This window comes from Myzus persicae, unplaced genomic scaffold (assembly GCF_001856785.1).
Source record: "Myzus persicae strain clone G006 unplaced genomic scaffold, MPER_G0061.0, whole genome shotgun sequence".
Taxonomy (NCBI): Eukaryota; Metazoa; Arthropoda; class Insecta; order Hemiptera; family Aphididae; genus Myzus; species Myzus persicae.
This window is the reverse complement of record NW_019101048.1, coordinates 6,185-19,609: the sequence shown is the minus strand read 5'-3', so window position 1 is coordinate 19,609 and position 13,425 is coordinate 6,185. Positions and strand designations below refer to the sequence as shown.

The 13,425-nt window shown below is 33.5% G+C and overlaps 1 protein-coding gene, 1 long non-coding RNA gene and 1 pseudogene across 2 annotated transcripts; 2 read left to right on the top strand and 1 right to left on the bottom strand.

Annotated features, from left to right (window-relative positions):
• The first annotated feature begins 2,667 nt into the window (after positions 1–2,667).
• On the top strand, positions 2,668–5,192 carry LOC111027523 (annotated as a pseudogene).
• A 3,316-nt stretch (positions 5,193–8,508) lies between these two features.
• On the bottom strand, positions 8,509–9,414 carry LOC111027524. Its single transcript, XM_022305924.1, has 2 exons — positions 8,651–9,414; positions 8,509–8,587 (listed from the first exon to the last, which is right to left on the bottom strand). Exons 1-2 carry the CDS (start codon positions 9,399–9,401, stop codon positions 8,565–8,567), a joined length of 774 nt encoding a protein of 257 aa, XP_022161616.1. The 5' UTR covers positions 9,402–9,414; the 3' UTR covers positions 8,509–8,564.
• Positions 9,415–11,179: 1,765 nt separating this feature from the next.
• LOC111027525 lies at positions 11,180–13,425 on the top strand. Its single transcript, XR_002603793.1, has 2 exons — positions 11,180–11,606; positions 13,277–13,425. It is a non-coding gene; the product is annotated as an uncharacterized LOC111027525 (long non-coding RNA).

Genomic DNA, 13,425 nt, shown 5'->3' with positions numbered 1-13,425 from the left:
ATTATTTTAATTTTTAATTTAATAATTAATAAAGGTGGTGTTTAAATATTCGAAGCACAAGCATATTTTTTTATGAGTTATTAAATAAAAATCTTACTGTAAATAAATGTTATTACTACTTTTTAAATTAAACATAAAGGTATTCAGTGCCTAATGCATCATATTTACCGTATACCGACTATACCAACTATAGTTTGTAAAATTCCAAGTTAAATCTTTTCTCTGAATACTATCGAGCACGATATTAATAATTAATATTTTATGTATTAATTTTGAATGTATTGGTTAGGTCTTAGGTACTTATGTATATTTTAAGCTTTTCGAGAATATTTAAAATTTAAAATGTCCTCATTTAATTTCTGATGGATATTCTATAATCTGCAGAGCGACTTTCCCTGCTTTATAAAATAATTTGTTGTTTGATGTATGACGTCGTCACTTTAATTCGCCGTTCGACCACAAGCAGACGGCATAGTAATATTTATAATATTATATTACTTAACATTTATATGAACTAAAAATAAAAATTGTTGAATTTTGCGGGACATAAGAACTACCATGTACTGTACTACTGTAGTTGGCCTAGTATGTACAACACTATTTATATTTATATTTAATTGTATAAATATGTTATTATTCTGCGACCTGGACATGCCGTCGTCGTTTGTGCTAGAGTATTTTTTTGTGTTGCGCGCTCGGGAACAAAAAATATGCCCCTACTACACACGGGTAGCGAATTGTCTGTGGCAATAAATTTTAATGTTGAGACTAAAAGTAAAATATGTAAGCCCCAAAAGAATATGACGTAATCAAACTTACTTACTTACGTATACATCAACTCTTCGGGTAATATATATAGCTGCAAGGCCATATCTCGAGTGCAGACGCCATATCGAGAAACTTCTTTCTTCATCTAAACCCGAATTGAACAAATCGAGTTTTTATTATAAAAATTACTTGAGGAGAATGAAATACGTGAGCAAATGTTTATTGTTGCCATACACATTTCTCTTTTGTTTAATGAAATTAGTAGAATTGTGAATCGTCTCCGATGAGTGACGACGATCAGCTTTTGCCATAGATGATAGATATTATAATACAATATTATGTTGGTATTAGTTTTTTAGTTTTTAAATTCTTTGGATGACACGATACATTTTTTATTTTAGATTCCCCAACAGAATATTATTCGGAGTGTTTAAATCTATACAATTCAGAACACGGAATTCTGCGTATTATAGGCCATTTAGATACACTACTGTCGAGAGTCTTATAATTATCCCTATGTCCTTCTTCTTCATGTTTCGATCTAAAACAATAGGTGTACCCAACTGTGGGGTTATGACAAGATTATTTATTAGGCACAAACCAACCTTTAAATTTTTTACACCATGAATCAAAAAGTACATAATTTCGGAGGCGTAGAAGGGCCAACTATAATCACGATATAAAAATTTATATCTCGTTCATACCATAGAGTAATAAGTATTACTCCATGGTTCATACAACATAACTTCTCGTTCGTACCACAAACTAATATCTTGTTATAATAATATAATTTTCTTGTTGGCACTAGATAATCTCTCGTTTTCACGACAAAACAATTCACTTTAAATAGGAGGTTATAAAAGTTCAAAGTTGGGTCTGTTTTTTCTAGTAACCACAACCGTGGGCGACTTTATTTATACTTTGAAGAATTCAGGGGTTACACGTTACCACCGTGTCGCGTCGTGTCCACCATGTCGCGTTGTATCTAGTTTTTATGATCGTATGATCACATTAATTATCACGATCATCACCGTTTCGTGCACGATGTAGAGAAGAGAAAAGATCTCTTCTCTAGTTCTCTACATCGTGGTTTCGTGGGTTTTATACCAAAATGCAATACCAACGATACCAAAATTATTATCAATTTCAGTGATAACATTTTAAATTTAAAAATAAATTCAAAATAATTATCACATCAATATTATACATATTGAATATTCCGATATTCGTATTTCGTATTAGTTTTCACTTTTCATTATTCAAGTATTCACATCACGTCAAGTTTTAGTCACGGTTATTATATATTATATTATTTAGAAGTCTACGTATATTCTTAACTTCAGTTTCAGTGCCATGATGACGTCGCTGGTACGTAAACGAAAATTGTACAACTATAATGTTCATGAATATAATTAAGAAATGCACAAAAGAAAAGTTTGCATTATTTCATTATTTATGAATATTGTTGAAGAAAATGTATATGAAATAGATAAAAAGTAATTAGAAATTTTTAGGTGTACTTAAGAATTTGAATTTGAATAAATGTATTATAAAAGGAAAATGGGGCGATCGTTCTAAAAATACCCTGCATACAATGTACTCACCATAATTTTTTTGTAGATGGTATGTCAGGCCTTTGCTACGAGAACGTATTGATCATAGTCATTTTAACACTATGATTAATGAACATAGGCTATCAAATTCAGACCTATTTTTTAACTTTACCAGAATGTCACCAACTACATTTGAAGAACTGGTTATTTTAATGGGCCCATATCTATAAAGAATTCATTCAAGACCTGATATTCTATCAGTTGGGGAAATTTTAGCTGCTACGTTAAGGTTAGTTTTTGTACAATATTTATGTAAAAATCTGATATTAAATAATTCATTAAATAGATATTTAGCTGCTGGAGAAAGCATGACTGACATAATGTTTAATTTTCGAATTGGCAAATCCACTGTTTCAAAAATAATTTTAGAATGCTGCAATTGTTTGTGGGATGTATTATACAAAGATGTAAGCTTTGATTATAGTAATTAATAAATATAGGCAAGTACCTAAATAAATTTTGTACTAAACTATTTATATTTTTAGGTATTATTTACACCCACTGAAGAAGGATGGAAAAAATTGTCCAAAGAATTTTTTGATAAATGGCAAATGCCCAATTGTGTAGGAGCGTTAGATGGATAACACGTTGTACATCAAGTATGCATATTTTTATTTTAAGAAAATTAGAGGGGTATACTCTTTCCAGTTCTTTAAAACATTTATGCTGCTGATCAGCCTTACCACTCCAAACACTTTAGTTTCTGAATATGCTGATGACAAGGCAATAATATCCATCAATTCTAATCCGGTAATAGGATAAACTGGTGCCGCAACCTGCTAGATGCTTGAGCATATAAACCCTCCTAAGTTCTTAACTCTCAAAATAGATAGTGACAACACTGGGTGGCTTCTTCCATTATACTAATCGTGTTTTATATTCTTTCATTAAATTTCCTTATTGTTCTCTTGAACAGATTGTAATATCTTGTAAAAAAAAAGAAAACTAGAGTATAAAAAAGCTAATAGATCTTTTGCTTCACTTAGAATTTAATTTTTAATTAAAATTAAATGCACTATGTTCGGTAAATTAATATCATTATTGTTTAATTTTTACAGGCATTTCCAAATAGTGGTTCCATCAACTACAATTATAAAGGCACACATTCAGTGGCGCAACTACGGAGGTGCTAGGGGGTGCCTAAGCACCCCTAACTCTATTTTAAGCACCCCCAAGAATTATTAGTCAAATAAATAAATGCTAATTTGTAATTTGTAATTTTAGTTATGATTTTAAGAGATGTCTTAGGAGTTATAAACATCTTAAGTACAACTCTATAATCAAAGACAGCTACATTAGGGAAGGCCTAAATGACTATTATTAGTGTTATTGATTCATTTAAAAACATGAGAACAGATAAGTCATTCTCAGAATTATGGTTAAAAATTATACAATTTTGTGAAACAAATGACATATCAATAGTAGTCTCTCATCCTGGTAAGTTTGATTCTTTGTTATAGTTACCATAAAAATTTAAAGCTAATTATTAAAAAAAAAAAATTTAAGTAACAAAACGGAAAAGAACTCAGCCGACTAATTTGATGAATTTCCATTTGGAAACCACAACTAGTGCTAATTTTGATGAACAATATGTGTCAGAAGCATATTGGAGGCGTACGGTTTATTTTCCAATTATTGATACAATAATAAATAATCTAAAGTTTAGATTTTCAACTGAAAATCTTCAGATGGCTAAAGCTATTGACAGTTTTATGGACATGGATTTTGAAAAAAGTCAATATTTTATCCAGCATTATAAGGTGCATATTAATGCATGAGGCGTAGCCCCCCACTGCTATATAACGGTTTACCCTTTGTAGCACCCCCAAGATTTGAACTCTAGTTGCGCCACTGCACACATAGTACCATTCTTTTGGCACTATGTGATGCCAATTATAATTTTACATGTGTTGATATTGGAATGCCTGGTAGGTGTAGTGATGGGGGAGTTTTGAGGGCATCTGAAATGGGTAGAAGGATACTGCAGAATAATTTTAATTTTCCTGAAGCTTCACCTATAAGTGAACATTTTAATGACTGCCCTTATTTCATTGTGGCAGATGAAGCTTTTCCACTCTTACCAAATGTAATGAGACCCTATCCCGGACGAGGAAATAAAAATTTACCTTTGAAATCTACCATTTTCACCTATAGGTTTATTAAGGTTTATTATTTAGTAAAAATTAAATAATAATTACTAGAGGTTGACTGAATACAAAATGTCTATTAACAAATAATAGGGATAATTTAAACCATTTTTTTTTTGATATTTTCAGATTGAGCCGAGCAAGAAGATGCATAGAAAATTGCTTTGGCATATTGGTATCAAGGTGGCGTATATTGTATATATAGAAGGGTGATAATTGCTTCTGAGCCAACTGTCATGAGTATCATCAAAGCAACAGTGGTTCTTCATAATTTAATTTAAAAAAAAGAAACTGAGTCAGGTAATACAATATTTTCGATTGTCTTATGTATACCAAAATTTTATACATGGTTACCCTTTATATGCGCTTTATTTCTTTTTATTATGAAAATTATTTTTATTTTATAGGTTTATACATATATTACTCCCCTACATGTTCTGGCGAAACTGAAAAAATTGCAAACCGAAATTCTACCGGTTTAGTTCCTGTGGGTCAAATGGGGACAAATTTTTACGACCGAAATTCAAGTGAAATTAGGTTAAAATTAACAGATTACTTTGCCGCAGAGGGTAGTGTTCCATTTCAGTATGACAAAATATAATTTAATTTTGTGAGATGCAATAACTATTTATCACAAATAAATATATTTCATTAGAATAATAAAAAAAACAATGCTTACTTATTAACATAACAATAAAATTAAATAATAAAAAATAAAAATTGTGAGTATCAAACAATTAGTTATCGATTTGTTCAATGACAATAGCAATCAATTGTCCTTGAAGAATTCTTTTTTTCTTTTTTGGTAAGTCTGACATCAAGCTTGCCAAATATGAACTGAACTTGGTGTCATCATTGGACTCGGGCTCAATTAATACAGGCTCCAATGGGGGAATAGGTCTACTCTGCTTTAGTTCTTCCATAATCATTCCCATTGGACTTTCCATAACAGACCCTGTTGAAAATAAACATACATTTTGTAGTGATTAAAAATAAATATTGTAGTGTATAGATATTTGGAAAATATGTCATTAATTGATCAGTTTCAGGGATGAAGTACTGAAAAATATAATAATACATACTTTTTACAGACTTCCTGTCTTGTTTTTAATTTAAATCATTTTCAAGGCTGGTGTGTGTAGGTTTCCGTCAACCGTGCTGTTTAACAATTTGTGCATAATACAATAAGAATACATGTTTACATTTCTAACGCCCATTTGCATAGTCAATGTATGTTTCATATAAGACATGTTAAACTATGTGTTATTTTTTATTTATTTATATTAACATTTTATGTCATACATAAATTGACTATGCAAATGGACATTTGTAATGAAATATTATTACCATTTATCAACTATCAATACTTCATCTAAAAATCTTAAAATGCTCAAATAACACCATTCTTGTTTACCTCCTGCTGCACCACTCACTCCAAATTTTTTTTCCCTAGTATATCTTTCCTTAAGATTATTTCCAGCTCTTTTTTAATCCCTGAATAGAATATTTGCCTACATATCAAGAAAATGTATCATGAATAATTAATAATAGCATATGATTTAAGAAATTTATATACCATCAAATTCAGTAAATATTTTATTCCATAAATTATTTTTAGTATTTTCGGATCTTTCTCCCAACGACATTTTGTGATTCCAAAGTGGTCTGCAAACTTCTATTGATGTTATTAAACCAGTCATGTCTTCTTTGGAAACTCCTACAATTTTTGGTTCAGCATTGGAAGTTGATTGCACTTTACAAATATCTAAATATATAATAAAAAAAACGATAATTATCTATAAATAAAATGAGTTGCATATAAATTTGAAAACACCTTTTGGTGGTGATTCTTCATCATGTAACTCCTCATCATGATCTGATAATGAATGAAACCAAGAAGACATAACATAGGAGTTGAATCTGGAAGAATATCTTTAACAGAACTAGTTGAGGCACCTGGAAGAATTTTCTTAACAGTACTAGTACTAGCAGCTGGAAGAATATTTTGAATTGTACCAGTGTTTCCAGGCTTTTGTACTAACTGGGTATATTTTGTAAATATTAAATGTACAGTAAAGCTATTTATTAATAAACTTATGAAATTATTGTTTATATACTTTGAGGGCAGACATGCTTCTTTACAGATTCTACAACAAAAGCATTACAGTTATGACAGAATTTACCCTAAAAGCAATAAAGCATTCAAATCATTAGTTAATATGATGTAGGTACTGGATATAATCACTGTTATATATTACTTATATACCTAACCTAACCTAACCTAACCTATATTATACATGTTTGGTTAGTGTCAGGGTTTTTTTTAGTGTGCAGTGAAAATTGTTACTTTGTGCAGTGCAGAAAAAGAACTTCAGGAAGATATATTTTGTTTAAAATTAAAAAAATGTACCTATTATAATAGTATATTATGTATATTTTTTTAATTTAAAATATTAAAAGTTTACTTGTTACAATTATTATTAATTTAAATTACAAAGTTAAGTATTTTTATGAATTTAGCTCTATAAGCAAAGCGTGTGGTAAGGCAAATGAGTTATAACATGTACCTAATTTGTACTTAAAAACTAGTTATACTACAATATTACGTGAATTGTGCGCATAGTGTTCATTAGCAATATTTTATTTAGTTTGTAAATGCATCGATACTTAATACTAGATACCAGGTGTGCTAATAGGTAATATCCAAAGAATTGTTTTTAGTTTTTTTGCTAATGATACCTAAGTATTTTCGGTAAATTTGTGTCAAGCAATTAACAAAGCCATCTTCTTAACCCCCTCTGATTAATGGTGTCAATATATCAAAGCAAATGATTAAGTTCTTACTGAATGAGTGCGTAAAAATAATTTAAAAATTAAATGTATATTTATAAATATACCTTATGAAATTATAATAAATACAAATGTAGATATAATACTCATAAAAGTTTAATGTACTTACTTTAACAAACGACATGCCAATAATTTCAAGTAGCCAGCTAATTAAAAGTAACCAATTGAAAAAAATGTTCAACGTTCAATTGAATTTTCGATTAAATTTTAATTATATGTTATTTTGAATTTTATCATTATTTTTTTAGTTATCATTTTTCTGCGCTTTATCTGTAACCAAACGGCCAAAAGTTCAATATATTCAACTATGCGGTATCGTTTGGATGGTAAGCCGCAATTGAACCACGCGGTTCAGCCAATCAGAGAACATTTTTCACACGACACGACACGGTGTTAGTGTGGACCATAGAGTAATACTATAATACTAATGTTTAAAGCACGGATATAGTCATATAGATACTATGGTTGCACGTCGGCCTATATTGGATCACAGCGTTGAGTTGCTCCGAATGTTCTTATCAAATCTGACGAAAAGTCGCGTTTTACTAGCGCCCTCTACAGTAAGAACTCTTATACCATGTTACCATAACTTTACAAACATATTTATAATTTATATAATCCCGGGTATATGATATACCAGGTCATAGAGGGCGCTAGTATCACGCGACTTTTTTAAATTCTTGATAAGAACATTCAGAGCCGTCATATCTGTGCTCGTTGTGCAACCCATAGTATCTATAGCCGTGGTTTAAAGCCGTGCTATGCCGCCATTGGTGTGAACCCCCCTGAACGTTTGTATATCAGCTGTGATCACGACTTATCACAAGTTATCACTTTTTAACCTTTTCAACCACGACGTTCTTTAATGGTACCCATCGAGGTATATAAACAATAGAATAGAATTTCCTCTTAGACTATAAATTGGTGTACGTAACATAAGATATAACCAGGGCTCGGGACTTTATGTGCTTAAAATCTTAAAAATATGCGCATACATATGCACCAAAAAATATCAAAATATGCGCTTTAATATGCATTTATTTTTAATTAAAAAATACATACTTATTCAAATTTAATTTAAAAAAAAACATTTCTTGTACATATTACTAAAAATGTATATTTTATACATACTATATTACTAAAAAAAAAAATGTAAAAACTGTTGAATGGGAGGTCTTTGGATTTTTCAACACTCAGCATCTTCTATACCTAGCAATTATAATTTTTATGTATTAAAAAATAATCATTTTATAATTCTAATTATGTACTTACTTGCGTTACACTGGATTATCAAATGTTTTTTTATGTTCTCGACTTTGAAAGACCTTCTATTATTTGTAAGTAAAGTTTTATAGGCGGAAAATGATCTTTCTACGTTTACCGATGTGATGGGAGCATATTTAAAATATTTCAGATCATTAATATCTAAGTCTTCTGGTAAGTCTTTCATGTCAATTAATTCACCGTTAAGAATGTTTTTAATTTTCTTTTGCATAGCAAGACCAACATTTTTCTTCAATACATTTTCCATCTTTGTACAGATATTTTTCCCAGTTGTCCCAGTAAGACGTTTCATTGCAACACTTACATTGTCAATAATTTCAATTGAATCAGCTAAAGAAACACCTTCAGTTTGCAATTTTGTAATTGATGTAGTAAGAGAACTAAAATTTGATTTTATGTAGACTAAATCATTTTTAATGTGAGGTGTTGCCAAGTATTTTTTTGCATTTTTTATACTCAAAGCATCCTCTGAATCTAATTTATTTACAATATTGAAAATTATCTCAAAGTGTTCACAGTAATATATGGCTGCATTTATCCAGGTGCCCCATCGTGTTATTACTGGCTCTGGAGGTAAAGGTAAATCCGGTGCCTCAGTTTTAAAAAGAAGCATGCGAGATGGATCTTTTCTAAATATTTTTTTGATATTTGAAATCAGCTGATCAACAGATTCATATTGGCTTCGTACTTGTTCAGTCACCCTGTGTATCCCATGAGCAGTGCATGTAACGTGTATCATTTTGGAATATAAAGCATTTAACGTTTGACCACATTTCACCATGTAAGGTGCTGCGTCCGACAAAAATAATAAAACATTGTCATGTTTTATACCATTTGGCCATAATATAGAAAGAGATTTGTCAAATAGCTTACTAACTGTAGAATAATTAGCTTTTTCCAGTTCTTCTGTGTTCAAAAGAAATATTTTTCCAGATTTTTCAGCTTCCAAAGTACCGATAATCACGTTTGCGATAAATCGACCTTCAGCATCGGTCGTTTCGTCGATCGATATCCAAATTTTATGATCAGAAATATATTCTCTTATTTTTTGCATAGTTTCAATAAAACAATCATCAATATAGCCTTTTCTTAAAGTTGTTTCGTATGGTATCTCTTTCCCTGTGTAAGATTCCAAAAAATTTCGAAATACTTGGTTCGATAATTTATTCAATGGAATGTTAGCCGATAGCAATGCTTTACATAAGTCCATATTGAAAGTAGACTTATATCATATAACCTTACCTAACATTTCAGTATATAATAAAAGAATCCTTAATATAAATGTACATAAAAACCAGGAGCTGACTGGCCCACTGTGCTGCAATGCAAAGGCACAGTGACCCGATACCTTCTTATGTCCCCAATCTCCGGGGCTTTGTAAAAAAATAATCCGCCTGCCATGGGGGTTTGCACGAGTGCAGCGAATGCCGATTTTAATGTACAGGAAATTTATTTTGGATTTAGTGATCTCGTAGATATTTATTTGAAAGTTCAAAGGAATACACAAAATAAATAATTGATTTTTAAATATTTTATGTAATTCAAATAAATAAAATGAAAATGCTATTTTAACGGTACATGAAGTCTAAAAATAGAAGCGTTTTACATTTACGGAGAAATGAAACCCCCCAATAAGTTTTATCCTAAAAAAATAACTCAATGGAACCATGGCCGAATAAACATTGTTGAAAAATCGTATATGACTGCGCTATCTATCTAGGAAACTGAGAAGCCGTGACGGCCAGTTTCTTACGTACGTATAACGAGTTAGTATAACACGGTGGCAGTAGATGGCGCTGCTGTTACCGAATTAGCTTAGATCTAAATAATAATACCGGCCAACGCCGTTAGCAGCGTTAGGTTAGATTAAACCTCACGAAACCCAACTAAACCTCACGAAACCCATCTAAACCTCACTTAACATCTCATCTTTCATTAAACTGAAGAGCCGTGAGTCGTGACGGCCTGTTTCTTACGTACGTATAATGGGTTAGTATAATACGGCGGCAGTAGATGGCGCTGCTTACGTACGTATAAGGAGTTATTATAATACGGCGGCAGTAGATGGCGCTGCTGTTATCGAATAAGTTTAGATCTAAATAATAATACCGGCTAACGCCGTTAGCAGCGTTAGGTTAGATTAAACCTCACAAAATCTAACTAAACCTCACGAAACCCATCTAAACCTCACTTGCCATCTCATCTTTCAGGAAACTGAAGAGCCGTGACGGCCAGTTTCTTACTTACGTATTAGGGGTTAGTATAATACGGCGGCCTCTTTTTGGACGGTGGAGTGGCGGTGTCGAAACATTTGAGGATCGTTCCTCTACTACCCCCCAACCATAGCGATACTAGTCCTTACTATCTTAGTCCGTGTTAAAAGCTATAATCTTATATTATATACAATATAGAACATAAACATTGATATTGACTGATAACTGATTCTGCTATAAATAAATGAATATGGCTATGTCGCCTATAAATATAACACCATAATAATATGTGGAACCTGGTATTATCATATTTTCATAATTTTATCAGAAAATAATATTATTTTTGTGTGTACGGACTACGAATAACCAATTGCCAATAATTGGTCATTAGCGCACAATCAGTTATACACTATTACAATATTGCATGTATAGCCCCCTGCGCTGTTTTACACTTTTGTAATATTTATTAATTGGGTTCGTATTATTCGTATCGTGTTCGTTGTTGTCTGCTTGACGTTCCTACAGATTGTTAATAATTGTATTGCATCAGGTTGCAGATTTAGAAGAACCAATTTACCCTGGCCAAATTATCAAAAATATTTTAAAGTATTAAGAGTCATTGAGGATAATTTTTTTACAAGAAGCTGAAAGTGGAGTGCTCAAGTTGTGTCGATACAAAGTGTTACAAGGTGGATTCACGTTCAAACTCTAATATAAGAAAACATTTAAGCGTAAGTACAATGTTAATTTCATACCTGCCTATGACAGTTGACCCATCTAATATCTTGTATGTTAAATTAGTTTTAAATGCCACACAAATACCTTTTTTTTTTTTTTTTGCAGTTTTGAACCGACGACGCCGCGGGGACTGCTTGCGCATTGCTTGCGCGACGCCGCCATCGTTTATTTGAAAAACAGGACAAATAATTATACATACGTGGGGGTATTCGGGACAGTCTCCGAATTACCCCCAGACATAGTCCTACGTTATACATAAAAAAAAAAATATACATGATACGTGAGAGTTTACATTTCGGTGGACGTGGTCTTCCCCCCAGGCCGACCGGAGTCAGGCGCCCTCGTGTTCACGTGCAGGTCCGTACTGGCGGGCCGACCGGAGTCCGCCGCCCTTGAGTACTCGTACTCCTGTTGAGATGCCGTGATGCCGTGATGGCCGTCCCGCCCGTGGTGTCACAGATGGGGAGATGAACGGCGTGGTCGGTGACACCTCCGACGATTCGCGGTGGCGAGTGGTGTGAGTGTCTGTCCGTCCAGTCGTTCGTCTTGAGATCTCGTTTGCGCTTCAGACTAATGCCCTCTTCTCCTATTTAATGCAGCTCCGTGGTGTGCCTGGTCTTCGCGTTCGTCTTCCTCCTTAGTGGCCATGATGGATGCGATCATGGTTGTGAGAACGTGGCGGTTCGTTTTAGCCTGCTGAATCTGTCTTTCCCTGGCGGCGGAATCGTCGGACAGGTCAACCGGAGGGGGACCGCACAAGATGTCTTCCACGTCGCCGGCGTTTGGAGGTCTCCTAAGTATTTCTGTTAATCGGGCTCGATCATCCAGCCACCTTGGACAGGCGAACACAGTGTGCTCGGCCGTGTCGTCCGGGTCCATGCAATAGCCGCAGTAACTGTCGTCGGCCCGATTCATTTTTGCAAGATAGCTGCGGAAGCATCCGTGCCCTGACATCGTCTGGGTCAGGTGATAAGTCATTACCAGCGTGGGCTTCGCTAGCCATCGAGCGAGGTTCGGTATCAGCCTGTGGGCCCATTTGCGGCCGACGGCATCCGGTGTTGTTGCGGTTCGGTCCCATCTGGCTTGCCAGGCGCGTATGGAAATTTTCCTCTCCTCACTTTTTATTACGGCGGTCGGAGTTGGAGGTTCTCCGCCGTCTCTCCGGGTTTTCACTTTGGCCCGTTCGTGGGCGAGGAGGTCGGCTGGGATCATTGTCGCCAGTACAGAGGACGCTTCGCCGGATACCGTTCGATAGGATCTGATAGTCCTAAGGGCCGTGGCCGTGGTCCTCTGCGCCCTGGCCATTGCTTGTCGATTTTTAGCGGTCTCAACGCCTGTAGTCGCCCAGGTCGGGACCACACAAATACCTAATAAATTACAAAAATACATAAAAAAACAGTGGTGCACAGCTTTTTAAAATTCAAATTTCAAGTGCTAAAGATGTATCATAGATCTCATTATTCTATATTATATATTTTCCTGGGCCCCCACACGAGTCGTCTCAGAGGGGCCCAGTATTCTTGTGTCTATGAAATAAAATAAAAAAAATAACCCCCTCCCCCCTCAAAAATATATCCCAGTTGCGCCACTGATCAAAAAATGTAAATTATTTATCAAAACTTATAATGGTAAGTAAAAGGTTATATTATTTCATTTTATTCAGACACAACATTCAACTATATTAAAGAAAATTGATCACATTGATAATGCAGCGAACATAAACACTTCAAAGAGATGCAATGATGGATCATTGAAGCATAATGCTTTTAGTTCTTTGGAACAACCAGTTTTAGAAGATGTTTTGAAGAACAA